Here is a 27,283-nt window from a genome sequence, read left to right as displayed (position 1 = left end):
GTCAATGATAACCACCCAATGCATGGTGATGTTTGCCATGTACCATACTGGTAACAAAGCAGGGAATTGAAAAACGCTGAACTATCAGGAACTTCTGCACAAATTTCACATTATTATTATTATTAATTATTATTATTATTATTATTATTATTAATAATAAACAGGATTTATATAGCGCCAACATATTACGCAGCGCTGTACATTAAATAGGGATTGCAAATGACAGACTAATAAAGACAGTGATACAGGAGGAGAGGATTAAAGCAGAAACAGTTTTTACGCTAATCCTTTGTCCCGGTTTTTCTTTTTTTCTTTTTCTTTTTTTTGATTACAGATGGTGGAGAGCTTCTCTAGACATTCACATCACTGAATGTGAAAAATGGCTGCACAGGGAAAGATTCATCTCAAATATCCAACAAGGATAAAGTGTTGACCTGAGTACGAGGGGATGTTAGAGAAATCTTAAGTACTTGACTAATGGTCCCCCGCACCTGGGGGGTCTAAACTGTGATCTTTAGAGGGTATAAAAAATATTGGTAATGCAATGGATGGGTTAGTTCACTTTTGCTTGTTGATGGACTTTAAAGTGCACATATAAAGTGAACTAAACCAAGCTACACTCACCTTTCCCTAATCAGGTCACCTCCATTTTTTCCTTCTTCTCATCCTGAATACGATATTTGGTCAACTTAATCAGTCCTGACAAGCACAGAAGTTGGGATCACCAGTATACCTCTGAATACCTGGATCAGGTAGATTGTTATTGCAGAAGGGACATTGCCTGCCACTTTAAGCAATAATGCCTGATTGTAAGTTTTTAAAAGTTGAACTTTTTGCTTTAACTAACCACTTCCCTCCTCCATAGAAGCATGTGCATAACAGCCCCTTATGTGAGCCTATGTCAGGGGCTGGAGACAAGAAGAGACAGTAGGACACAAGTCTATGAAAGTGTAATACACAAACGTGGCCAGGACAGTGAAGACTCAATGGATTTAAACAAAGAGCCATGACCAATGGATCAAGGCAAATATGCATATGTGGAGAAGATTCGGATTCGGTCAGAGAAAGTGTGCAGAAAGGATAAGTGCACCTTGTTCAAAGGTCCCCTTTAAGATTGAAACTAGAGAGCCTAAGCTTTATAATTGTTTTACTTCCATTCGGTAATCTCATGCTCCTCTAAGCTGCTGTACAAGGAAGGTGTCGTCTGACACTAACTTCGAGTAAATGAATAAAAGGGAAATATTTCATACTCCACAGATATGCAATGCTTGATTTGTTCTGCTTTGAATAGTGAAAGGACCACAAAGCTAAATATATAGCAGGGGACTCCCATTATTACTCTGCTGGATCTAAAAACTCATTCAACATCCTGTTTTCATGGGATAACAGTAAATGTGTGTCAAGTCAAGTGTAATGACCAAGTCAACAACCATAGTCAGCCTAGGACTGAGTATATCGGAACAATGCAGAGTTTACAACTGACATTAACTTGGTTAGTTGGTTCATTGCCATCGAGTTGTGTTGTCATTCAATCAGAAGGAACTAACTTGTCTGCGGTTGGAGCTGTCCGTTCTGTTTTATAGTAGCTTTTTACCTATAGTAGTTATCGATGGCCGGTTTTGTAAAGAAACAGGCGGCCACACGTGCAGGATTGTTCTCTCTTGGCTGAACATAAACGCGAATGCTTAGCTCAACAATTTAGAATAAGTGGCACTGACTGGTGGCTGTGGCCAGCTTTATAGGAACGAGAACAATAAAAACAGCTTTTCTAACTTGCAAGATAGGTGAACTGGGGGCTTGCAGAATGCTCCATAAACAAAAGAAAAGTTTTCTGGCCCAAATGACTGCATCTGTTTATCAACCACTATATATCCATGAATATCTTAAAGCAGCCTTTGTCAACCCTTCTAACATGGCGAACACTTAAAATACCTTTGAGGTTTTCAGGGAACTCCTTCTATATTACTATAGCCACAGCTTACAGTACATTAGTGTGGTGGTCAGTGGGAAGAATGCTATTCAAAGCAGGCCTATCACCAAAATTTTTACTTTACATAAAAGGCTAGACAACCCCTTTATGTACGTTAAACATTATCTTTTTTTTTTTCTTACCCTTTTAAAAGCCGTGACGATCAAGACAGAATGGGAGTGCAGAGCCTCCAGGTATATGCATGTCACGCTTCCCAGAAGGCTTCTGACTGCTCCTTCCACATGCCTGATTTCAGGCATCCACATGGAATGAATCTGGTCCAGGATTCAAAACATTCGCTAGAAAATAGCAAATGGCTTTAAAGGAATCCATTCCAGGTTTGCTGGATAACCCAGCTTCACTGATGAAAGCGTATCCTCTCCAGACTTGGAGAGCTTTAATAAATCAGGCCCAATATCATCAAAGTGCATCAAGGTATTTATGTGGTGTTGGTTGTACACTTTGCTTGTTGGCTGAATAAAACACAGATCACAGCCTTGCAACAATAGTATTGCCATCTGTGTCTTCCCTTTCTAAAGACCTATTCCCTTCATTGAGATGAAATGGGATAAATCCAGATTTCTGAAAAAGACCAGATCTGTACATTAAGATGGTTTCAGAAAGATGGTAAAAAATTGGGAAGTGTGGTCTTAAAAGTGGAGTTTTCCTTTAATTTAACTTCCCCCCAACAATCTGAGCAGGGACCCAGCCTTATCGGAGTAATTACTGCCTCTTAAGATGTTGGTCTTATTAACCACAGAACAGTGTAACACAGCATGCGCTCTCATTGCTGCCAGCAATTATGAGAACACGGCTAATTAAGAATGATGGTTTATATGGCTCTTTTAACCCTTTGGCTGCTGGTGGTGACTTCCAGGCACTTTGAAGATATACAATAACAAAAAGAATCTGTAATTTTAATTAAGATCGCCCAGATGGAGTTTATTTACCGAGAAGAAGTGTGTGTGTGCGGAGTGGGGGGACGCAATTGGTTTTTTATGTTTATGTAACTTTGCGAAAAGCGTTGCTGTGTTTAATGAAATTCTAGTTCAAGCAAACATAAAATCTTCAATAAGCAATATTACGAAGATATTTATTGCCAGCTCACACCGCATGTCTTGGAGAAATCAAATACGAGAGCTTTATCATTTCAAAGGAAGGTTCTTGGACCTCAAGGATGGAGCTTTTTGTATTCTTTGCTTTTCATAGTCCAAGAAAATGTACAAAATGAGCAGCTCATCCCCAAAGCTGGATGTCACGGTTCTAATCCCATGAAGATTCCAGCTGCTTTTCCATGGAATCCCAAGGATCCTGCGATCATATGATGAACAAATTGATTTGTAAAATAGGTTATTCACCTCTTTTATCGTAGGCTTTCAATATGGCTGGAGGGTTCTCCAGTTTGAAGAAATTCCTCCAATCCATAATTGACTGGTGGGGTGAAACCAAGCATGTGTGTTTATAATCCAGCGAATGAAAAGTGAATGATTGTGAATCACTTAATATGTAGACTAAATCACGATTTTTGAACAATTTAGCTATCACTCCTAATGAAATCGCAAAAGGTAAGTGGACACCCATGTTCTGTTAATGCTACAACATGGTAGACATAAAACAATGGTGCACACCCAACTCTATGGCATCAATTGGTGGGGGCCCTTATCTTTTCTGACATGAGTGCACAAAGCTGGCTCCAAGACATGATTTGATTAGTTTGGTGTGGAGAAAACTTAGTAGTGAGCATCATAAAGCATCTCCAAATCCAAACACAGCTTACAAGGTAACTTCAAAAACTAAGTGTGTAAATTTTAGAAAACTTCACTTATTGGGCCTAATTTATTAAAGCTCTCCAAGCTTGTAGAGTAAACACTTTCATCAGTGAAGCTGGGTGATCCAGCAAACTGGGAATGGATCTGGTCCAGGACTGAAAACATTTGCTAACAAATAGCAAATTACTTTTAAGAAATCCATTCCAGGTTTGCTGGATCACCTGAGGAGTGTATCCTCAACAGCCTAGGAGAACTTTAATAAATCAGACCCAATAAAACAGCCAATACATACTGCATGAGGTATATTCCTTATCCAAAACCTTTTTTTTTTTATTACATGTAACTTTGAATTTGCAAGAAGATTTGACTGCCCCAGGAAGTGTCAGAACTAGCACAGCCCTCTCCTTTTCTAGCTGTTTCCACTTTGTGTTGGCCCAGAAGAGTCTTCACTCTTCTACATAACCCTTGTATTTGCTGGGGAAGGAGTGAAGGAGGATACTGTAGAGTATCAGTGTCAGGCCTTTTAGATGTCTACACAGGAGAAGTTTTTACCGGTAAATAACACGTATTGCTACATTAATTTTACATACAGTTAATATGAAGATTTTCTTTGTAAATATTGCTCTGGTGACAGGGTCTCTGCCAAGAAATATGTCCAAAAAAAAAAACAGTGTTCTCCCCAGCCAGTTTTAGTTAGGCGCACCACCCGGCACTTTTAGTAACCACCCAGCTGTTTTTGGGTGGTTACTGAAATGTTGGGTCACAATACAGGGGCTACCACCCACCTACAATTTCTTCCCACCCACCTCAAAAAAATTCTGGGTTGAGCACTGTAAATGCTAATGTAAAATTGCTAGCAGTTGTAATTACCAGCAATAGGGGCTAGCTTTTTCTAAAACAATTCTTTTATACGGATTTCTTAAGACATATTCCAGTTCTATTGTACAGAACTCACCTCTTGACCCACCAAGCCCCAATGAATGAGGATCTTTTGTAACCCTTAAACACACAAGCTGTTTGCTGCATCTTCTTTATAGAACTGATTACAGACTTTCCCTTGTGAACTCTTATTCTACCAGTTTACTGTATTGACGCACAGATATGCCAAAGCCTACGGTTTATCCAGAGCAAAAAAGAAAAAGAGGATTCACTTTGAGTGTTGGTGTGTAAACAATTGGCTCACTTCACTATTTCAATGTCAGGAAATGTTCATTAAGCCATGCCCTTTCTTTACTACAGGGATCCCTAGATGAACTATAGGTATGGCCACATTTAAGTCATGCATTAATAAAGAGTAATTCATGGACCTGATTTATTAAAGCTCTCCAAGGCTCGAGAGAATACACTTTCATCAGTGAAGCTGGGTGTTCCAGCAAACCTGGAATGGATTTCTATTCCAGGATCACCCATCTTCACTGATGAAAGTGTATGTTCTCCAGTCTTGGGGAGCTTTAATAAATCAGGCCCTATATATTTCTAAACAATGGCTGTACAATGGATGCAAATCTGTGGTATTATCTATCCCTGGTGTCCAGCAAGAGGTGTCTAGCAAGAGATTCTGCACTGTTAGCCAATTAGAATCCAAATGCATTGTGAAGTAAGTTTACCATGCTTCACACACTGGGGACTGAAGAGATTGGATTTAGGGGAGCAGCTTAGAAGGTGAATGGAAAGTTTAGCAGTAATGATCTTTCATTCTCTTTGCAGGAAGCTGCTATAATACCAGCGGCATCACCATGCTGGCTATACGGTCTGGTAAAGATATCTGAATATGCGGGTAAACAGAATTACAACAGTTTTGCCAAATTCAAACATACGTGCTGTTTATTTACCTAAAAGTTCAGAGCTCTGCTTTAAATGTAAGAATAGGAGTCCGATTTACATCTGTGCTATGACAAGGAACAAGTGCCCAGCAAGCAATGTTTCTTCTTTAGAGATGGCACACATCTCAGCCTGAATTTAAAGCTTAAGTTTATATATAAATATTTACATATATATTAGAATTAACCAACACCCCTATACATGAACCTCTGTGACTTCATTGTTGGACACATTTTTAGCACAAGTGTCATTTTGCTAAAGCAGTGGGGACTTTTTAGGAAGGTCATGAACCTAAAGCAGTCATACATTTAGGAAAAAAATGATTATTTCCCAGATTTTACTTTTTTTTTTTTTTTAGGGGGGACAGGACCTAACACAAAAGGGAAGTTGATCTAATCTGTCAGAGAGACAAGTGACCAAACACTCATCATGTATTTTTTGAAGGTGTCTGGTTATTCCTAGGACATGGATGAGCTGTCAGCCTGGACTATCATGAAAATATCATTCTGTGGAATAGTTTGCATATTTGTGTGAAAACAGATACCTCTACATATGCAAATACACCTGTGCAGGTCTAAGGGCTTGATTTGCATAATAAAGATTTGCATTCCAGTAGGTAGCTCAGCTTAACAAAGAAGTTGATTTGACTATCTTACTGTACCTGGGGACATGGACCGATGCAGCTCTGTACAACCTAGTTATAGGAATATAAATGAAGCACAGCTTCCATCATTGAAATAAGCATATTCTGGCCTTGGGCTTTCTGCATTTTACTAGAGATTAGATCTAATGAGACCATAGACAGCCAGGGATATGTGTAGGGACTGCTTAAAGCTGCAGAGCCCTACAGCTTGTATGTTAATGGTTCCTGTTGCTGGACTGTGAAACCACACATAGACAGCTCCATTTAAAACACAATTTATTGTTGTAAACCCTCCAGTCCATAGAACACTGTAAGACCCAAAGAACAGGACAAATCAGGACCCCGATTGTATTGATGTACCCCCCCGTCGGTTGGAAAACCTGTAAAATGACCCAGAGACAGCCCCTCTTTAACACCCAATCCATAGAGCACTGGAGAACCTGTAGAACAGCACATAGACGGGACCCCTTAAGTCATTGTATTTCTGTATCCCCCCTGGCCAGGGGAACATTGGTGGATCTCTAAAATAACACATAACAGGTCCTCTTTACCAACCAATATATTGCTGTTGCTAGGGTGGAGCATTGGAGGACCTGCAGAATAGCACAGAATAGGAAATACTTACCATCAAAGATGAATTCCCCAAGATAAATTTAAAACTTTCTCTTTTTATTTCCTCCTTTCTTTCTTTATTTTGGAGAATTCTGTTAATCACTGATTAGACACCACAACACAACAACAGACACAATGCCGCACACTTTTACATTTCTAGTAAAAGGAACGAAAGAAAAGGAGAAATGAATTTTGTTTCCTGGTTCTCTGTCCAGTCTTAAAGTGGCCATGTCCTCCTTGAGTAAAGCAATTATTATTATACAGTATTTATATAGCACAAACATATTATGCAGCGGTGTACAAGTCCATAGTCATGTCACTAGCTATCCCTTAAAGGGGCTCGCAATCTAATGTCCCTACCATAGTCATATGTCTTTAACACAGTCCAAGGTCAATTGTTTGGGGGTTAGCCAATTAACATACCTGCATGTTTTTGGAATTTGGGAGGAAACCAGAGTACCCGGAAGAAACCCACACAAAAACAGGGAGAACCTGCAAACCCCATGCAGATAGAATCCTGCCCAAGATTCGAACCTGAGATCCACCACTGCAAAGGCCGGAGTGCTAACCTGGTGTTTCCTATAATTAAAGGGTTCGTTCACACGGGTTAAGCAGTTATATCACAACACACAGCCACCAACGTTGCCACCCATTGTGATACTGACCCCATTCATTCAGAAATGTGTTATAAATACAACACTGCAGCAAAATGTTATAAATGGAATATCTACCACTGCTTACCATGCAATGTCCGATATTCTTGCATTTAACACACAAACTTTAATGAGAAAGAATCCTGCAGTTTAGTCAGCTTATACTTGGCTTTTTTGGTTCCTCCTTCATCAGCGTGAAGATGATATTTTAATATAAAACTTTTCTGATTTTATTAGTGGATCTTTTTTCTTCTCCATTCAATGTAGGTAGATAATGGCTGGTGGGAGTACCTGGGAGGGTATAGGTAGAGGTAGAACATAACAAATGTGCCTCAGTACTCCTCTCAAAGGCCCTTCTGCAAGTAATGGGCTGGCACTTAGCAAGAATTGTGAACATATCTAAATGCCTTTATGGATGGATGTTATGCCCAGACCTAACATCCATTCATGAGGATGGCACAGACGTTCGATGGATCAGAGGGTTGTCAGTTTTTGTAATAGTTGCCCGTGAAAGATGAACAGATGAGTGCTCTATGCACAGCATCGTTCCGTTCAATAGAGTGGGAAGGATGAGTGAGTAGCACCCCACCATGTTCTCTCCCAAAGGAGTCAAACAAATTGATGAATATTGGGGGACTTACTCTGATACCACAGTGCAATGATATCAGAACAAAACATTTTAGTCCAAGGGAGGAGCCTGTACAACTGTGCAATTGAAGGAAAGACTGGAGGGCAGATTTAGGAAAAGGGGTCTGAAAGGCAGACTTGGATGGCAAAGGGAAGACTTGAGGGCTGATTTTTTAAAGAGTATCTTAACCCAAGAACAAAAATGTAGTATATTTCAGCAGGACCACCATCCAGGGGCAAAGGCTACTTCTGTACCTGATCAAAAAAGTTGACTATTGCAATGCTGGTACTTTAAAACCTTGGGCAGGGGCCCAGGAAGTTTACCTAGTATGGTGCGCTGAAATTTCTGTATTAGTATCAGCACCATAACAAATTAAAAAATCCCTTTGCTCATTAGGGTAGAAGAATGCAAGAAGTCCCATCATCATTTTACTGATGTGCAGGGTTCTCCCCAGGCACTTTTAGCTGGGCGCACCACCTGGCACTTTTTAGCACCCACCTGGCTGTTTTGCGGTGGTTACCAAAGAGTTTGGTCACAATACAGGGGCTGCCACCCACCTAAAATTTCTTCCCACCCGGCTTAAAAAAATTTCTCGGTTGAGCACTGATGTGTAATGTTCTTCTATGTCACCTATACAGACAGACACAGGCTTATGGGACTAGGCTGAAATTTTCCAAGTGCCCATGCCCGGGTACCGACCGCATCCAATTACAACTCCCCATCCACAACAGCTGTGCAGAAATAAAAGGAGTGCAATTATTTTTATCCTCATTCAGATAGCAGAATTGACTTCCCCTTTAAAGATCTTTAAAGCTATTGATCGCACCCGGTAAATTGAGTCATAAACCTCTGCTTGGATTCAGGCTCCAGTCTTTATCGCAGAGACCCAGACAGCATTATCTTTAGAGGGCTCATTTCTAGCCAAATAAATGATATGGTGACAGAGCCTAGAGAGGCCAGTTATACTCTGATCAAACCTTTGCTACAGGCAACCAATTATTAACATGGAGGTTACACATTGTCCCGCTGCACCTATGAATCTCCGGCGCTGTTACTGCCTTTAACTGCTGAACGCCAATTACTTGTCAGGTTCGGAGAGAGACAAATGTCCTAGGCACTTCGTCACAAAGTCAACCCCCTGGTGAGACACAAAGGTCTGAGCTTCATAGGCAGCCTTGGGTTATAATCACACAAGTTCATAAAACCGGATGACTGCTAGATGTGTAATAAATTCCATAGATGGCAATCATTTTAATTAATCTGCGTCAAAAGATGTGAAGGTAAAAAGTAGAAGCTTTGCAAGGAAAGGAATTTATTTATTCTTCTATCTATCTATCTGTATGGATCTTTACTTATTTTTTATGTATGGGCATAAAACGTTCACATAGAAATTCATTATTTATTTTGATAGAAACTTAAAGGATACATAACAATGAAATAATAATTAAAATTTTACATTGTTCTTCAAAACTAGTTGATTCAAGGTCAGCAACCATTAAATCATGACTTCATGCATGCCGAGTGTACCCCTTATGTTTTCAGGATTTTTAATTCTCTTCAGCCACTTTATAATCAGGGCACCAGGTCCAGACGGCATAGTGGATCCTTGACCTCCATCATGGTAAAAGAAGAGCTTGGTCAGGGATACACCCCAGCCTTCCAATGTGATGACTCTAAGCATAGCTTACTGTGCCATCCTGTGAGGAATTTTTACCTAGCAGTACATGTGTATGCATCCGAGCTCAATTGTTTTTATGTGCTTCCTCTCCCCTCTTCAATCTGAATATATTAAGCGGATATTAAAGTAGAACTAATCCTACAATTACTCACCTATCCCAAAAACGATCTTTGGCCATCCTGACTGGCTGTGGCAAGCAGCTGTGCAGAAGTTCATTTACTTTTGGAACACACAAAGTAAGCCGTGTCGGCCATCAGCTCAGCAAAATTTGACAGCTAGGTGGCTATTAGCCAAGTAAGCGAAGTTACTGCAAAAGAAACATCGCCTGTCCATTTCTGCAATAATCACCTGCATGAATCGCAAAAGTGTGACTTTACTTCCATTGTAAAACAAATTCAGGTATTTATTGTAGTTCCATCAAAGAAATGTATATTTTATAATTGCATGAAGTTCTCATCAATAATTTAGAAAAACTGCAGGCCTCCCTGTAATGGAAACTTACTTGTATGAGGTTTCCAAACCTTTAATCTGCCAAAATCTATGTGAAGAGTTTTGAAATGTTTTACCTGGGTGATTGCTTTACTTCCTCTTTAGCATGTCACACATGAGCAAGTCTGAACCAAGAAACGTGGTTTGCCTCCTGTGATGGGGGCAATGTACTTGGCATAAGGTGTGTTGCTGATTAACAGGATACAGTACAAGTGGTGACAGGTGACTGGGGATATAAAGTGCTGTTCTTTTGTTAATATTTGTAAAAATATTTTTCTCCCATGCACTCTAAGACAGGACTACAGCACCTGATATCCCAAAAGGTTTCCCATCCACATGCCAGCCAGGCCCAATCCTGCTTCCCAGATTAGACAAGGTATGGCGCATATACAGGGTGGCATGGCTGTTCTTTTAGTGTACCAGTATGTTTGCATGTTCCCCATGCCAACACAAGGAGAATATACAAGCTCCTACACACAAACTCCTGCTGGCCATTTACCGGTAGAAACCAAGCTGGCCAATTACCTAGCTGTCTTTTAATACAAAACCAAAAGTAAGTATGCTTAATGTTACTATTTCTCTGGCTTCTCATTTCAATACAATTTGATAAAAAAAAAAATGTGAATAAATCTAGCTTAAATGCTCTTTCCAAAATATTCTATACCTTTTATAGTCCACAGGCAACCCAATATGATTTGATATATGGGAGAATTTATCCTTGCAGAAACAAGTTGGAAATCCCCTTAATGCTTGAGCCACCAAATTGTTCCTTGTCATCAGAAAATAGTTGTAAAAAAAAATAGAACATACAGCCACCATAAAATACTAATATATAGCTCACAAACAAACTCCATATAAAATATTTAGTGGCGACTAAGATTTCTGTTCATGTTCATCTGGACAAGAATATATATATATATACACTGACACATATATTGTTGTTATATGATGTGTACATCATTGATCTATTTAAAGATTTCTATTGTGGCCCTGATGAAGGGAGTTGCACATCCTCAAAACGTGTTGGCATTTTTTTTGCTTTACTTAAACTAATTCAACTATTTTACGCCCTATATAAAACATTTATTTTTAAGTGTTTTTTAAACTAATTCTGGAAGTTAAATTGCAAAAGAGATTTTAACTTATCCTCATTTTATTTCAAATTCTCCCCGTTGGGGGATTTCCACTCATTGCAGGTCCTGTCTGACACAAGTAAACCAGACAGGAAGTGGAGAAAGTATCCTCACTTCTTGTTCTGCCTGACATCTGCCAAAGTGATTGGAAGTGGACAATTGTTTTTTGCTTCCTGTTCTGACTGAGATTGTAAAAAAAATGAAAAAACATAAGGCACAATCTAGGACATAGACGGCAATAAAAATGTAAGAGTTCAAACTTTTCCTGTTGTATCCTAAACTTAAAGCTGAAGATTAATCTACTTATATTGTCTTCTTCCTTCTTTGAACATTATCCATGTGTTGATAAGTTTCAAATAAACCCTTTCAGGTTCCATTGCCTTATTTTAGAATTGATTATGATATCATTGGCAATCCTGTCCTTCTGTATGCAATACAGACAGTTTGCAGCTGGTAGGTACCGTACATAGCTTTCTGAAAAGAGCACAGCCTCAGCACTCCTCTCAATGGTCCTCAGCTTTGATGCAAGCAGTAGGCTCCTGAGTTATAAGAAAATTCAAATGCCTGGACTGGTAGGTGTCAGTCTTAAGAAGTGAGTGTTCATAGGCAAAAAATATTTGCATGCAAATTGCTGGATGTCCAGCCAGTGCATGAGGTAAGCTATATCAGAGCCAACAACCTACACCCCAAAATGCAACCTCTAAACAGCCAAGTATACGCTATAGTTATTACTATGTAGGGGAGCTGTTTGGAGGCTCCCATGATACTCTGTATGGCCAGTGTGAATAGCTTGTGGAACAGACTAGACTTATATAATGGTTGTTGTATCTGCCCACTTTTTTCTACACATTCAATCCCAATGCCCCTTCGTTGACTAGTAAGCAAACGGGAGGCAGTAACTCAGAACAAATTTGGCGGAACTATAGTCATGCCAATGTTTGGCTATAGAAGATTATATATATATATATATATATATATATATATATATATATATTAGTAATATTTCTGGTACAGTATTGCAGATGTTGAATGTTATCAGATGTAGTGTACATGTTGAAATCATGAGAGACGATGAACAGAAGTACAATTATTTAGACTGGTCAAACAATAAACATTTACATATCTTCATTGCTTATTTAAGCAGGAGTTCAGCTTTAACCTGTCATATAAAAATCCTATTGATTCTGGTAAACACCAATAAAAGCTATAATCAGTCCATACCTCGTAATGGTAGTTCATGCAGGTTAGATCTCGCCAACATTTATCACCTCGAATTTTAATCAGACCCTGCACAAAACATCAGAGAAAAAACAGTCAGTAAAAATGCTTTTATTATAAAATCGATTACATTGATTCTGTTCATTAAGCAGTACTACAGAACAAATATACCAGCTGCATTAAACGGCCATCTCACCCAAAACATTTACCTGACTCCACAATGTACAAAGAGAAGCGGCCCTGTCATCAAAATCTCTTCTATTAGTATTTATGAAATATATAAAGTGACATTTTACATTGCTGTCTGCATTCTTGCTGAGTTTATCAGTCAGGTTTTAAATAGTGTATTCACATAGAAAGATTTTTCATCCTGTTCTGTCTGACACTTGTCAACTGGACATGAAGTAAAGTGAAATCTCTTTCAGTTTGACAAAGATGGCAATAAAAAGCTGTCCACAGATCCAAAAAGCCAGTATCATACTGTCTGAAATAAGTGAATAGGGAATTATGGGCCTGATTTATTAAAGTCCATCAAGGCTGGAGAGGATACACTTTCAGCAGTGAAGCTGGGTGATCCAGAAAACCTGGAATGTATCTGGTCCAGGATTCAAAATATTTGCTAGCAAATAGCAAATGACATTGAAACAATTTATTGCAGGTTTGCTGGATTATAAGCACAAGCATACATGCATTATCATTACATGGACACCCACTAACAAATCCTTACCCTTATGAGAGTATAACTGATTTAATTTCAAATATGCAATTTTAATGCATATATATATATATATATATATATATATATATATATATACACACACTATAGTATATATATATATACATATATATTTATACTTTTTTATATTCTGTTATTAGTCATAGTCTCTGAGAACCTGCTGAAGAAGCCTAATAGCGAAACGTGTCGGGCAAGGAGACAACCTTATGAACTATAATATGATCCAATGTGACATATAACATTGGTACTGTAGTACGTTCTTTACTACCAAGCATAGCCGGCTATGTTTAGCTTAGAATGTTAATACCATTATTACCTACGTAAATATTATCTGTTTGCCACAAAAAGCCATCTCTCTTTTTCCTTGTTTTTGTGGCATGATACAATCAGGCTTGGCAACTACCTATTAGTATTACACACAATTTCCTTTGGTACGTCATTACCTTATTTACTTTGACAATTTGTAAAAACAAAGCAGCAATAGCGGCCCACATTGATTTACTGGTACAGGCCTATTTTAAAGTGAAAAAATAAATTGTTTACTTTTATATTATTTGTTATCAGTAAAACCAAGCTATTCTTGAGGCGAAACTTTTTTTTTTTGGAAATATTTTTGTTGTATGGGTTCTGTTGGCCATATTTTTGGCCAAATTTAGGAAGGAAAAGTGGCAGTGAATAGTTTACCTTTACATTGTTTATTTATTTTAGATAATTTATTATTATTACTATGTATTTAATGTTATCACACTCAGAACATTTGCTAACAAATAGCAAATGACTTTTAACCTCCCTAGCGGTTCATTTCTTTCCGGTTTTATATGTCTAAAATCTGTACATTGTTTTTCATGAAAATTTATTTTACAGTATAATATAATAGTATGAGTATAATAAAGTTTGACACACAAAATCACTTAAAAACAATAAATTGAATAAATTAATAAATCTATATATTTAAAAAAAAAATTTAATTAAAAAAAAAAATTAATAAAAAAAAAAAATACATATTATAGTTATACTATTATATATACTGTAAAATAAATGTTCTTGAAAACAATGTACTGCTTTTACACATAAAAATCCAATGTATTGCATTCAATACAGTCATTTTGTATTGAATGCAATACAAATGGATTTTGAATTTGAAGAAATAAGAAAGAAGACGGAGATCGTGGCGCTGGACGGCGCGGGACCCCGGCAGATCAGGTAAGCGCTCTATTTACTAACCTTCCCTAGGTGTTCCAACCCCGAGTGTGACTCAGGGTTACCACTTGTAGCAACTTTTTTCTACCCCGAGTCACACTCGGTGTTACCGCTAGGGAGGTTAATACATCCATTCCAGGATTGCTGGATCACCCAACTTCACTGATGAAAGGGTATCCTCTCCAGCCTTGAAGAGCTTTCAATGAACAGCCAGTTTCTTTGCATCTATAGATGTGACTATAGTTAGAAACCCATAATTTTATATGATGTCATGTGTCATGTGTCTCATAATTTTATATGATGTCATAAAAATATGATGTACATGACTAAACATGAAGTTAAGGGCAGAACATTTGTCATATGTCTATCATACATGACTGTGTTGATGCCATTTTGGAGTTTAAGACTGCCCAAAAGGCCGGAGTAATCATTCATGATTTGTATTAGCATATTGTTTTCGTTCTCTATTTCTGTATGTATGACTATATTTAAATGTATGGAATGTTATATATCCCATTGTAACTATATTGGGAGATCTCACATTTATCGGGCGTCACCACACACACACACACACACACACACACACACACTTACACTCATGTATTCCTATTGAACTGTTGCTGTAACTTTTTACGATTTTTGAATTTGAATAATTACACAAGCTTTTTATGATACAGAAGAAGACAATTCTGTTCTTATTCCGCCCAAACGATATTTATAATATTATTACCTTTTTTTACAACTATTATTAGGCAACTTCAACGAACTTTTGGTCAAATGATCGAGCAGATCAGGGTGATCTAACACAAACAGTTTTGATGTTGTAGGAAGTGCTGTTGTATTCAACATTTGTCTGACAATGATACATAACTTTTGTCTATGGAATAGATTTCTCTGCACATGAAGAGCTTAGGGCTGGAAATGATAAAAGATTAATAAAGGGCAATGCGGACACCTGGGCCAGGGGCAACAGGGACATCTGCAGAGCACGTTCTTTGCCCCAGGCCAAGCCACTGTCTCTGTCCGCTTTGATCAGTGCTTAAACCATTTTGCTGATTAGGATCACAATCTCTCTGATGAAGGAAGAGCTTGGCTGGTCAAAAGGCCAAGGAAAGATGCACATATGGATGGATACAATGCATGTCTTCACCTTCTCATCTCCCTGAATTCATTTGCTATAAAGAAAGGCAGCAAAACAACAACCTTCCAATATTTGAATTATGAGAGGGTTTATCAAGCACTTAACTGGATGATACTGGGTGAGCTGTGATGGTCCAAAGTTGATTTATTTAAAGCAGAACCCAATCAGGATAAAGCTTCATACCCACAGGCAATGGCTTGTACCTTCACTAAAGGCCTAAGGGCCAAGCAACATAACAATGCTGGTAATTGCATTAGTGTGTTACAGTACTATTCAAGTTGAATGGCACCTCAATGTACTAAGGCATAGTAACTCTGACTCACATGCGTTGCAGTGCACCACAACACACGGCAATGCACTACTATGTGTTTGGTGCACTGTGTTGGAAAACATGCAGCATGTGCATGTTTTGGCGCTTTGCCAGTCAATTTTGACTAACCTTTTATAAACAATGTAATGATATGCCCCTCCCCTCACTTTAAATGGCTAAAAATGTTTGGAGCCACCTCTATATGTAGCGCAAAAAAAGGTAAATATAGAAAAGAGAAAAGGTTTGAGGCTCATAAATGTTCATGAATTAAATTTATCGTGTATTGGTTGAATAAATATCTATCCCTGAGGAAGCCCATCGAGGCGAAACGAGTCAGTTTTTTTATACGGTCAAAATCTATCTTCTTGTATTACAGATTTTACGAGCTAGATCGGACTATATTTAGTATGCTTAACCCCTGTACTGTGAAATGGTAACAGGACAGAGGTAAATACTGTATATCTGTTATTTACTTACTGTATTGTTTAAGTATTCAACCAATACACAATTAATTTTTTGCATGAGCATTTATGAGCCTCAAACCTCTTTTCTTTTCTATATTTACTTTTATTTACCTTATTATAAACCTATTGCAACACACCAAAATCTAAATCCTGACCCTTATTGGACTATGACAACTTCTCTCACTCCCCTCTGACAAGTTTATTACTTACTTGTACACCTAGCCTGGGCTGTCCGCCCTGCTCAGGGTCCTGCAAAGTAAAGAAATACAAACTTTGGAGAAGCACCAGACAGGCTGGGCAGCAAAGAGTGAGTACAGGTAAGTATGTGGCTTGTCAAGGGAGGATAGCACAGTAGCAGGATAAAAAAAAATGAATCTACGATTTCTAAATAATCTGATCATGGTTTGGATCTGAATGTAGAAACCATGTGTACCACAATAAAAGGAAATGCTCATGAAGTTCAAAAATTATGGAAAAATAAAGTCATGAAATTGATGTATCTGTGGCCAGCATTATTGCTTAGGAATGGGCTTCAGCAGTAGATTTCAAAATAATATTTAATTTGACTTGGAATGCAGCCCGCAACCTGATTAGTTCTGCATTTCACCCAGACATTCATCTTTCACCCCTGGTTGCCTACACAGCAGCTTATATTTTAATGTTCTGATTGGCTCGCATCTGACCCTGTAACATTGCATGCCAAATGTTCCCTGGTTCTATAACCATCATCTCTATGGGGTCTATTTATTAAGCAGTGAATCTGACATTCACTAAAATCCTTCTCTAGTGGACAATTTACTCTTTTCAATGGCAGAGATTGATTTTCCACATGGGGATGCTTTGTTCGTTTTACTACTTTATAAGTAGGCCCTTCTGAGTCTAATGGAGACTTTCTTAACATTTTTTTTTTATCATAGAAGAACCGTTGAAATAACTTTCAGGTCTTCACGGAACCCCTTCTATAATTGCTATATCCACAGTTCACAGTATATTAGTGTGGTGGTCAGTGAGAAGAATGTCACCCTTACAGATAGCCAAAAAGGTCATTGGAGTCACCTAAACTGACCTGAGGGGTACAAAATGATCATTATTAAGGAACCCCTAGCAACCTCTGTAGGAACCCTGGCTGAGAAACACTAGTAATAATGTGTAGCAAGGGTACTAGGGGGAACATTTGAGGTTTCCTTTATTATTATTACACAGCATTTATATAGCGCCAACATATTACACAGCGCTTTACAAAGTCCATAGTCATGTCACTAGTTGTTCCTCAAAGGGGCTCACAATCTAATGTCCCATACCTAGCAAAGAATCAACTTCCCTGATCTCATTTCAGCTTCATAATAAACACATTTGCAGCACTGAGAACATTCTTTTTACCAACTGGTTGTTACTAGCAGTTATCATTCTTTCACTGTAGATCCATCTCATAGCTGTAATACATACATTTATAGGAGAACAGCAGCAGCCAAGGCACAAATCCCTTCTCTATCAGATTGGTTGGCCACCAGAAGGGCTCATCAGTGAACGGCTTTTCTCATAATTTTGTTCTGGAACCTCTTCTGGAGCGGCATGCACATAATGAAGAAAAACTGTAGAACACGTCTGGGAAATCCTCTTTGCCAGGACTTAAATCCTAATTGGAAATGTCTGTCCATTTGCAAACTCTCGTTATGTGCAATCATAGCCTATAATTATTGGTGCTGGTGACAGGCTCTGGGTGCGTTCAAATGGTGGATCGTGTTGTGGCAGGAAATAAAGCGCCAAGGCGGTACTGTCATTGGCGACGCACTTCCCCGAATGCAGTCAACTATTTACACTCCAGCTTTTCATGATCCTTATGTAATGAGTTACAAATGTGAGGAGCCCATCAATAACAACGTTACAAGTGGTACGACATTAGCCACAGTCAGAACACCCAGGGACAGGATGATTAACCCATCATTGGGTGGAAAGCCTTATGAGGATAGGCCGTCTTCCCTGGGACAAGCTATGAATATACAGGAACACTTTGTGACATCTGGGGGCCACAAGCAGAATAATGGAGCTGTCAGCTCATTGTATCACAAGGTTTTCATAAGGAGACAGATTTACAGTGTGTACAAATGGGAAGAGCTCCTTGTGCTGTCTTAGGTAACAGTGCTAACCTTTATCCTCCTGGAGACAAATTTGGCCAATATCTCAGGTTGAGCTAAAACCAAACAGCTAATTACAGGAATTCATAAAAAGTAATGGCTTCATATAGAAAACAACTGCAATCTCCTCAATTGCCCTTGTGATTTACATGCCAACATCTTACAAACACCCTAGAGGCTTACTGTACAACCTGCTTGCAATCTTTGCTCCCCTCAGGAGTGGTGTCCACACATGGTGTCCACACAATCTTCTACTTCTGACACACTTCTGAAATTTTGAGGTGTCTTATCCCCCAGCAAGAGATGTGGTTACTTCCGCAAGCCCCAACATCACTGCAGCATCCAGTAGTGGCACTCACTGAGCGACTAGGAATCCAATATTCCCAGAAAAGTGTCAGATGAAATGGTCCACCATTCATCCAAGTCAAGGCCAAGGGTTTGGTAGAAGAGGACATTGCCTTTGGTGCTTTGACAGGAATAGGGGTGGGATGGTGCAAAATGGGCAAGACCTGCAACCTATGCTGCTGAAGTAGCTCATAACTTAATGGGAAGGTGGGGGGGCACTTTGGCCTTGGAGGCTAAAGGAACTTATGCCAGGACTGGCTGCTGCTTCAAAAGTAAGGAAGGATTGGTGGTGGTGGGACAATTAACTATACGGGCCTGGGGACCTTTTTTTTTTATTTGCTGTGTAGTCCTCCAACCCCAACAGCGAGCAAAGTGAGTGGAGGCATTGGCGCCATGTAGCATACCCCCAGTCTATTACTTTATTGCAGCTTGTTTCCAGTCGATATTGCAAGCTGTAGAATACCCACAGGGTCACCATTTAATGATCAGAGATGATGCAATCCTGTAAAACTTGGAACCTGCTCTGTTCTTGCATGTTCGTAAATGCCAGATTTGCTGCTAAGCTACAATGTGCGTTCTATGTGTGATCACCGAGGAAAACAAGACTAAGGAAATGCCTCCTCCCGCCTGAAGCAGACTGATGATATCACCCCAGCCTTATAAACGTCACCGGCCTGGACAGAATTTCAATAATAAAACATGAAGTTTTTTGTGACATTATAGGAATGAATCTATGCAGATTGTAAAGTTAATGAAAGCTCCCCTTTAAGCAAAGCCTGTGCTGTATTATCCAGAGGTCCCTGCCTGAATTTCTTCTAAACTTTGTATTTCCCAACCCCATCATCCCGCTATTCATCAAGACAGGAAACAAATGTGACATATCATTTGCGATGAAAGAAGAAAAATAAATAGAAGAGGATCTGCGGTACAAAGATGAAGCTGCGTGTTCAGTGGCGGCTCCTGCATTCTCCCCGCCCCGTATTGGCCAATCGGCTCCAAATGGCGTCACTTTGCGAACCCTTTCCAAGAACTGGTCCAGAGGATGCCATTTTCACATAAATCACAAGTCAACGAGATGAATGAAGGCCTGGCTAATTGGCTTGAGGTTAATTACAAGCCAATGCTGCAGAAGAACAGCTGTTTTGGTACAGTAAGTCAGTCCAAATTGCTTGGGTATGGCGTCAGCCATTAACAATAAACACAGCTTCTCCCTCCACCCTAGGGACGTCGCGTGGATGTGTTTATGGAAGGCTGGATACTTGTATGTGCCGCCGAGAGCGGGGGAACTGGGGGAGTAGATACGCTGCTAAGTGAACAAAATAAAAAAACTCTGCTTTTGAAGTGTTGCACTTTATTACAATTGTCTAATGAAATTTTATTACGGTTCGTTAGGCAGGAGAAAACAATAGGTGACTCAACTTTCTCCGAGTCAGGATGTAATCCAATGTAATCCTTTATGATAACAAACTGCTCTGAAATTCACATTTAAAGGGCACTCCACGTGAAAGGATACTCCAAGGGTTACTTGCATCTCTCGGGGATTCCAAGGAGAGCTCAACCTTCCCGGTCTGCACAATGGCAGCAGCATTTGGGGGAGTCCCACCTGACAGATTGATTTTACTTATATGTAAAAGGTTAGCCTGTCAACAGTATTGAACTTCTCTGAATTTACAGCAGGAGTGAGACTTCAAGGTGTGCAAATTAAAATCTGACGATTAGTACAAGAGGGGGTGGTACTGTAGGTTCTAGATGTTCAGTTTGTGATTCAGCCTCTCAGTCTTCATTTGCAACAGAGATGCTTGCTTTAATGAAGTCCAGTCCAGGGCAAAGAGGAAAATGAGAGAAAGCTAAAATATTACAATGTTTACCTCGATTGCCTTTAATCTCCACCATTCTTTAAAAACCAAACTCAATTGAGCAGCTTATTAAAAAAAAAGATTTTTCTCTCATAGTAAAACAGGAAGACGGGAGATGTTACCTAATAGGATAAGAAGATATTTCTGCTTACTTACTGTTCTTCTCTTCTTCACTTACATAGACAGAAACTCGAGTCCTGTTTCTTTATCTTCTGTTCTGTAGTCCTTCTTCCTTTTACATACACAAGATAAGGGGAGATTTCCCCATATTTCCTGTTCTGTCTTATACCCATCAAAGTGGCCATGACTGGGCCATTTCCTCTCATTTTACATTGCTTGCCATTCTTCACTCTCCTTCCCCTAGCATGTTTCCTAACTTTTTTACATAGAGGGAGCCTGGCAATAACGTTTAGCTCTTGGGGAACTCCTGCTATAATCACTATAAATTGCAGGTCAGGATAAAGGGAGATTTGTCCTTATCTCCTGTTTTGTCTTACACCTATCACATGGACAGAAGTGGGGAGATTTTCCCTCGTACCTGTTCTGCCCTCCCTGCTTACATGAACAGAATATGGAGACTTCTCCCCCCCCCCCCCATTCCTGTACATAGACAGGATATGGAGATTTTTTCCTTACTTCCTCCTCACTTCCCGGTACATAGAAAGGATATGGAAATTTTTTTCCTTACTTCCTCCTCCCTCCTTTCCTGTACATAGATAGGATAGTGAATTTTTTCCTTACTTCTAAAATAACTCCCTAAAAATTAGAAAGACAGCATAAAAGGTTGACAATAGTTGAAAACTTTCCCTGCAAAAATATAAAGTTTATCTGGTTCTGGGTTTGAATTTTTTGGTATCTTTATTAGGTTTACCCCATTGCTTCTGAATGGTACCACACAGTCCTTCATGTTTCTGAGCCTCTTGAAAATAAGGATCCCTTGTAGACCCAGGCGCCACATGTTTGAGATTGCTCATGCCATGTTGAAACTATGACACTATAAAGTTGTGGTGGGTAACACAGGCGGGGACAATTTCTTCACTGCACACTGCTGTATGATCATTGGCAATTCCTGCAGAAATCATTATGGTATCTCCATGGGTGGCTTTTTCTTTCTTAGAAAGGCTCAGCATAAGCTACCTGACAACAGATCAGCATTGCCTGGATTGTAGGTCAATAGTTGCGGAGCTGACGTGGCGTCACAGACGTTAGTCGGTTAAGCCTCTACAGGCCCGTGCAGGTTTATGCCTTGTTTTTCCAAGATAACAAAATAACACTACGGCCTCTGGACTGGGCTGGTTTGTTGGATCGCATGGCCTGGTTGCTGTGTGACCGCATTACAATCAACACTCTTGTCACTGTCTCCTGAGCGAAGACTTATCAATGATTTTTCAGCCTTTGTAGATATCGGTTGGGGGGACCACTAAGATTGGGGTAAGGTTTGACTCAGTAGGTTCGTCAGCCATGATTTGAAGGGATGGGAATACATAAGAAATTATAATATTGCTGTAAATAGAATCCAAAGAAATTAAAAACAACCAAACAATATAATTATCTCACATTGGCCCTGATTTTTTAAAGCTCACCAAGGCTTAAGAGGATACACTTAAATCAGTGAAGTCATTTAGCAAACCTGGAATGGATCTCCTAAAAGTCATTTGCTATTTGTTAGCAAATGTTTTCAATCCTGGACTAGAGCCATTCCAGGTTTGCTGGATCACCCAGCTTCACTGACGAAAGTGTATCCTCTCCAGCCTTGGAGAGCTTTAATAAATAAGGCCCAATGTCTTAGCAATACAATTTAATATAGAATACAGTCACCATCAAAACATAAAAATATTCATTTACTAAAAATCTGTTTTATTATCTAGTTTTTTCCCTGCATAGGAATAATACTTTTTGTCTTTTTAAAATAATAATGGCAATCCTGCCAACAATGCAGAAATAAACATTTGGGGTCTCCAAGGAGCTTTTGTCATAATGTGCAAGTATGAAGGGCACGCTATACTTTCTTAATTTGCAAACAATGCATATAATGAACTTGTAGGGGATTGTTTCTTTTGTTTTTTTTTACATTACCAAAAGGAATTCTTTTTAATAGTTTCCTGCTAAACTAATAAATATTCTTTTGGTACTTATTAGTTTTGCAGGAAAGTAGTAAAAACTTGATCATGTTTTAAATTCTGACACGCCACTGTTATTAATATTAACCTTCCCAGCGGTAACCCCGAGTGTGACTCTGGGTAAAAAAAAAAAAAGATGCTAACCAATGAAAAACAATGAAAAATAGAGCCTTACCTGGTCCGCTGGCATCCTTCTTCGTGATCCCTGTCTTCTTGCATCCTCCGGCCGGCTTCCTCTGCATCTGATGAGTCACTGGGGAGTTCCCGGTGACGTCAGTGCGCTTGGCGAGAATTTCAAATTATCTTGTATTGCATTCAATACAAAATAACTGTATTGAATGCAATACAGTGGATTTATGTCTAAAAGCAGTACATTGTCTTTCATGAAAATTTTTTTTACTGTATAATATAATAGTATAAGTGTATATTTATTTATTTTTTTAAATTTAAAAAAATTATTTTAAAAATATATATTTTTTATAATTTATTTTATTTATTATTTTGACATGATTTTGTGTTTCAAACTGTATTATACCTATACTATTATATTATACTGTAAAATAAGTTTTCATGAAAAACAATGTACTACTTTTAGACATATAAATCCAGACAGAAATGAACCGCCCAGGCTAACTTGAATTTAAGGCCAACATGCCATGCATGTCCCTCAGAGGAGTTGTCTAAGGAAAATTTCTGGTGTGAAGCCAATTAACCTGCATGTTTTTGGGATGTGGGAAGAAACTGGAAAGCCTGGAGGAAACCCACACAAAAATGGGGAGAACATTCCTCTCCTCCTCATGTATCTGTCATTTGCAAACCCTATTTAATGTACAGACTAGTCTGCTGCTTCTTCACTGTCCAGTCAAAGGTTGGGGATTGTGCGGTGAGCACACTGTATTGCTTAACTACAATGGAAAAAAGTCAGGTCACCACCGGGGCTTTCCTGCATGACACAGCTAAACAACTCTCAGCAAAACATGTAAGACGTAAATTTAACAGTTTTCTTCATGTTCAGCTTCAACAATTGGATATATTTCAATCAAAAGAAGAAATCTTCTTCAATCCTGTGCAGTATTCTCCTATAGACAATACAAAACCTTAGGGGTGTTAGTGATTATTTAATAATACAATTAATAATAATTAGGGGGCCGCTGGGCTGGGACAGATGTCGGTAATCGCTGAAGTGTGTGCGTAATATCAGTGATACAGAATACATCGCAGAGCTGGCAGTACAGAGTAACGCTGGTGATTTTATCTCAATTTACATTACAAGATGACAAGAGCTTTAAAATGCTGCCAAGAGGGTCTTGTATGTTCTGGCTGCAGAAATAAGAGGTGCTATCTGACCACCTAGTAATAATGAGGATCATGCCACCCTCTCTGTGTGCCAGCCAATGCCCAGCAGAACAGGAAACCTGGTAACATATTTGTGTTTCTCTAAGATTTGTATCAAAGCAGAACTCTTGGCAGCAGCTAAAATATGTGTGACCTGTGTTTTGTTATTTCGATCAGCTGGTCTACCAATCAAGGCACCCGTCAGACAGGATAGCCTAACTTTCCTTTATTGCAGTTAAACGAGAGGGGTTAGGAAGCAAATGAAAGAAGGTCATATTTGGGCAAGAAGATCCTCTTTTAAAAGAGTATTATAACCCATATTGGAGGACATTAATCCTGTGTCCATGGGTATTATTTTCAATATGGCTATTGGTACAAAGCTCAGGCTGAAAGTTACCAGCTGGTGATTTGCTGGCGAGGCAAAGAGTAGGATGCTGTCAGAAGTTTGCAGATGCATTTGTTTGCAGGGAATAGATCACAAGTATCAAACAGTAACTTCACATAAAATGAACTGTTCAATAATTTGGAGACCCCTTCCCTATTAGTTCAGATTCCACTCCTCTATCAAGAGTGCACACAAGGGCCGAGGTAGGGCCCCTTCCGCTGCTGTGCCGTTCTCATGAAAATGTTCAAATAACTTTAAATGAACGAGGAAAAAAAGTTCTCCGGAGAGGAACCAAAATTAAATAAAGAACAGGAAACAGGTGCCCTAAATGGATTAGGACCTTGACCTTTCACCCCCCGAAGACCACAAAACTCTATCCTAACCCAATTTATGAAAGCTCTGCAGCTCAGCCTCTGGCGGCAACATTCCCATCACAGGGGACGGTAATGCTGTCCTCAGAATGTTTCCCTACAAAACCTGGCCTGTATTAATGGTGAGATGGTCCATGTTCCCGAGAGACTGCGTCCGGCTGCACTTCTAACCTTTAGGCCAATGGCAATTAATCCAATATATAAATAAATATAATCCTCTGCAGAACCAACAATGTCAAAACACACCTGCAGCCTAAACTACCGGATAGGAAGAGGAAAACCTGACAGGAGGAAGTGCTCTGGGGGTTCAAATCTCATCAGAGACAATTTATGCAGATTGGATGTTTTTTCATAGGTTTCATCCAAATGCTGAGGGCAGAAGGGCATTTGTTATCTGTGTGGGTATTACTAATAGGATTTGTGTTATCCTAAAGTCAGGGACACATGGTGGACACTGCATAGCTACCAGCTTCCTGTTCAGACCCGTGTTCATTACAGCATCTAGCCGGGGGTAAAAAAACAAGGAAAAGTTCAACAAGATCAGATTTGGATCAATGTTCCAGTAAGGTCAATGGCCTACTTTCAATGAAAATGACTATGGATCCAACCTGCTTATGTGGTATAATGCTGACCATACATGTATCAATTGGACTATCTGAGGGTTGTATCATTATACAATATCAGGTTTTACCGAGATTAAAATAAAGATACTACTTGATTGTTCTGGGGCATGAAATCATACGAGGCATGATTTAATAAAGCTCTCAAAGACTGATGAAGATAGACTATCATGGCAGAACCTGGGTAATCTAGCAAGGCTGGAATCGATTTTCTAAAAATCTTTTGCTATTACAAATGTTTTCAATCCTGGACCAGATCCATTTCAAGTTTGTTGCATTAGCCAGGTTCTCTCATGATAGGTTATCGTCTCCAGTCTTGCAGAGTTTTAATAAATCAGGTCCATGGTGTATGGAGCAAGCTGTGAATTCTAAAATACAACACATCAGATATGAAAATTCTGTTCAGTAGCAAACCTATGGTACATAGACCTCTGTTAAATTCTGATTTTTTTTTTATTTTTGTTTAGGACTAATTGTTTTAGACCTTCGGCTGATTAAAAAAAAATGGTATTACTTTACAGTATTCACAGAATTTTTTTTTTAAGCTGGGTGGGAAGAAGCTATTTGTTGGTGGGTGGTTACCCATGTATTGTGACCCAACTTTTTAGTAACCACCCAAAAACAGCCGGGTGCTTACTGATAAGTGCCAGGTGGTGCTCCTAGGGAGAACACTGCTTTTGGTCAATAATACAAAATTATTGTATCTTTGCCTATCAATAAACATAACTCCCGCCATTAATGCTCCCATTTTTTATGTGGTCATTGTAATTTTCTTATTTATTATTAAACTTTTATCTTTAATCAGCAAAAAGGTAAAAAAAAAAAATATTTTAATTTGTGGAGTTGATCAGAACAATGAAACAACTGAGCATTCATTAGGGAAAACTAAACAATTAATATATATAATAAAGTAAATGCTATTTTATTATTAGAATGTGATTTCTGATTGGTTTCACATGCCATCCCTGCCTTGCCATTGTCTTGTTGAGCAATACCTAAAGTCAGTGGGCATCAGTCAGCAGAAGCCAGAACCCAATAAAGATAAGACTGGTATGATGATTAGAAGGCAGACAGAGCCAGCAGTGAGGTCACCGATCTCCAGCAACCGACTGGCTGAAGTTCAGCCTGAAATGCAGATGTGGACGATAAGTTCCTTTAACTACATTCTTGAAAAGAAACATTTCTGTCTAGGAACTGAAAAAAAGAAACATTTAGTTAACCTGTTTACTTGCAGTGAAATTGTATTTATTGTACACTTGGGACAATGTAAAAACCTGCATGGAATGCATTTTTCATGACCATTCCAGGAGGTTAGGGACAGGAGGACATTTAGTACATGGGCTAGTACTAATAGGATTTGTTGGGTGGGTGGCCCTGAGTGAAGAGTCACAGTCACCGACACGTGCGGGGGGATATTGCATAGCTACCTACTTGCTGTTCAGATTTGTGATCACAGCATCTGGTCAAGGCAAATACTCCAGCACCAACTTACATTTTGAATCTGAGATATCATGTAACCAAAGGCCACAAAAAAAGCTTAAGCTGGAAGGGCCACTCAGTTGTATTTGCCCCCCTGGGCCAGTGTCCAAGTTCTCCCGCGTCCTTAGTCGCTCTCTCTCTTTAAATCCCTCCACCCCAGGTTTATTGACACA

The 27,283-nt window shown here is 39.1% G+C and overlaps 1 protein-coding gene across 1 annotated transcript in view; it reads right to left on the bottom strand.

Moving 5' to 3' along the window:
• Window positions 1–27,283, bottom strand: part of LOC140335099 (lipase maturation factor 1-like) — a 160,806-nt gene that overhangs the window by 113,365 nt on the left and 20,158 nt on the right. Inside the window, exon 2 of the mRNA XM_072417480.1 lies at window positions 12,617–12,682. Coding sequence (XP_072273581.1) covers window positions 12,617–12,682 — 66 coding nt within the window. The remainder of the gene's footprint in view (window positions 1–12,616; window positions 12,683–27,283) is intronic.

The sequence above is a fragment of the Pyxicephalus adspersus genome, chromosome 7 (assembly GCF_032062135.1).
Source record: "Pyxicephalus adspersus chromosome 7, UCB_Pads_2.0, whole genome shotgun sequence".
NCBI classification, from domain to species: Eukaryota; Metazoa; Chordata; class Amphibia; order Anura; family Pyxicephalidae; genus Pyxicephalus; species Pyxicephalus adspersus.
The sequence above is the reverse complement of the archived record's forward strand: the minus strand, read 5'-3'. Positions and strand labels throughout refer to the sequence as shown.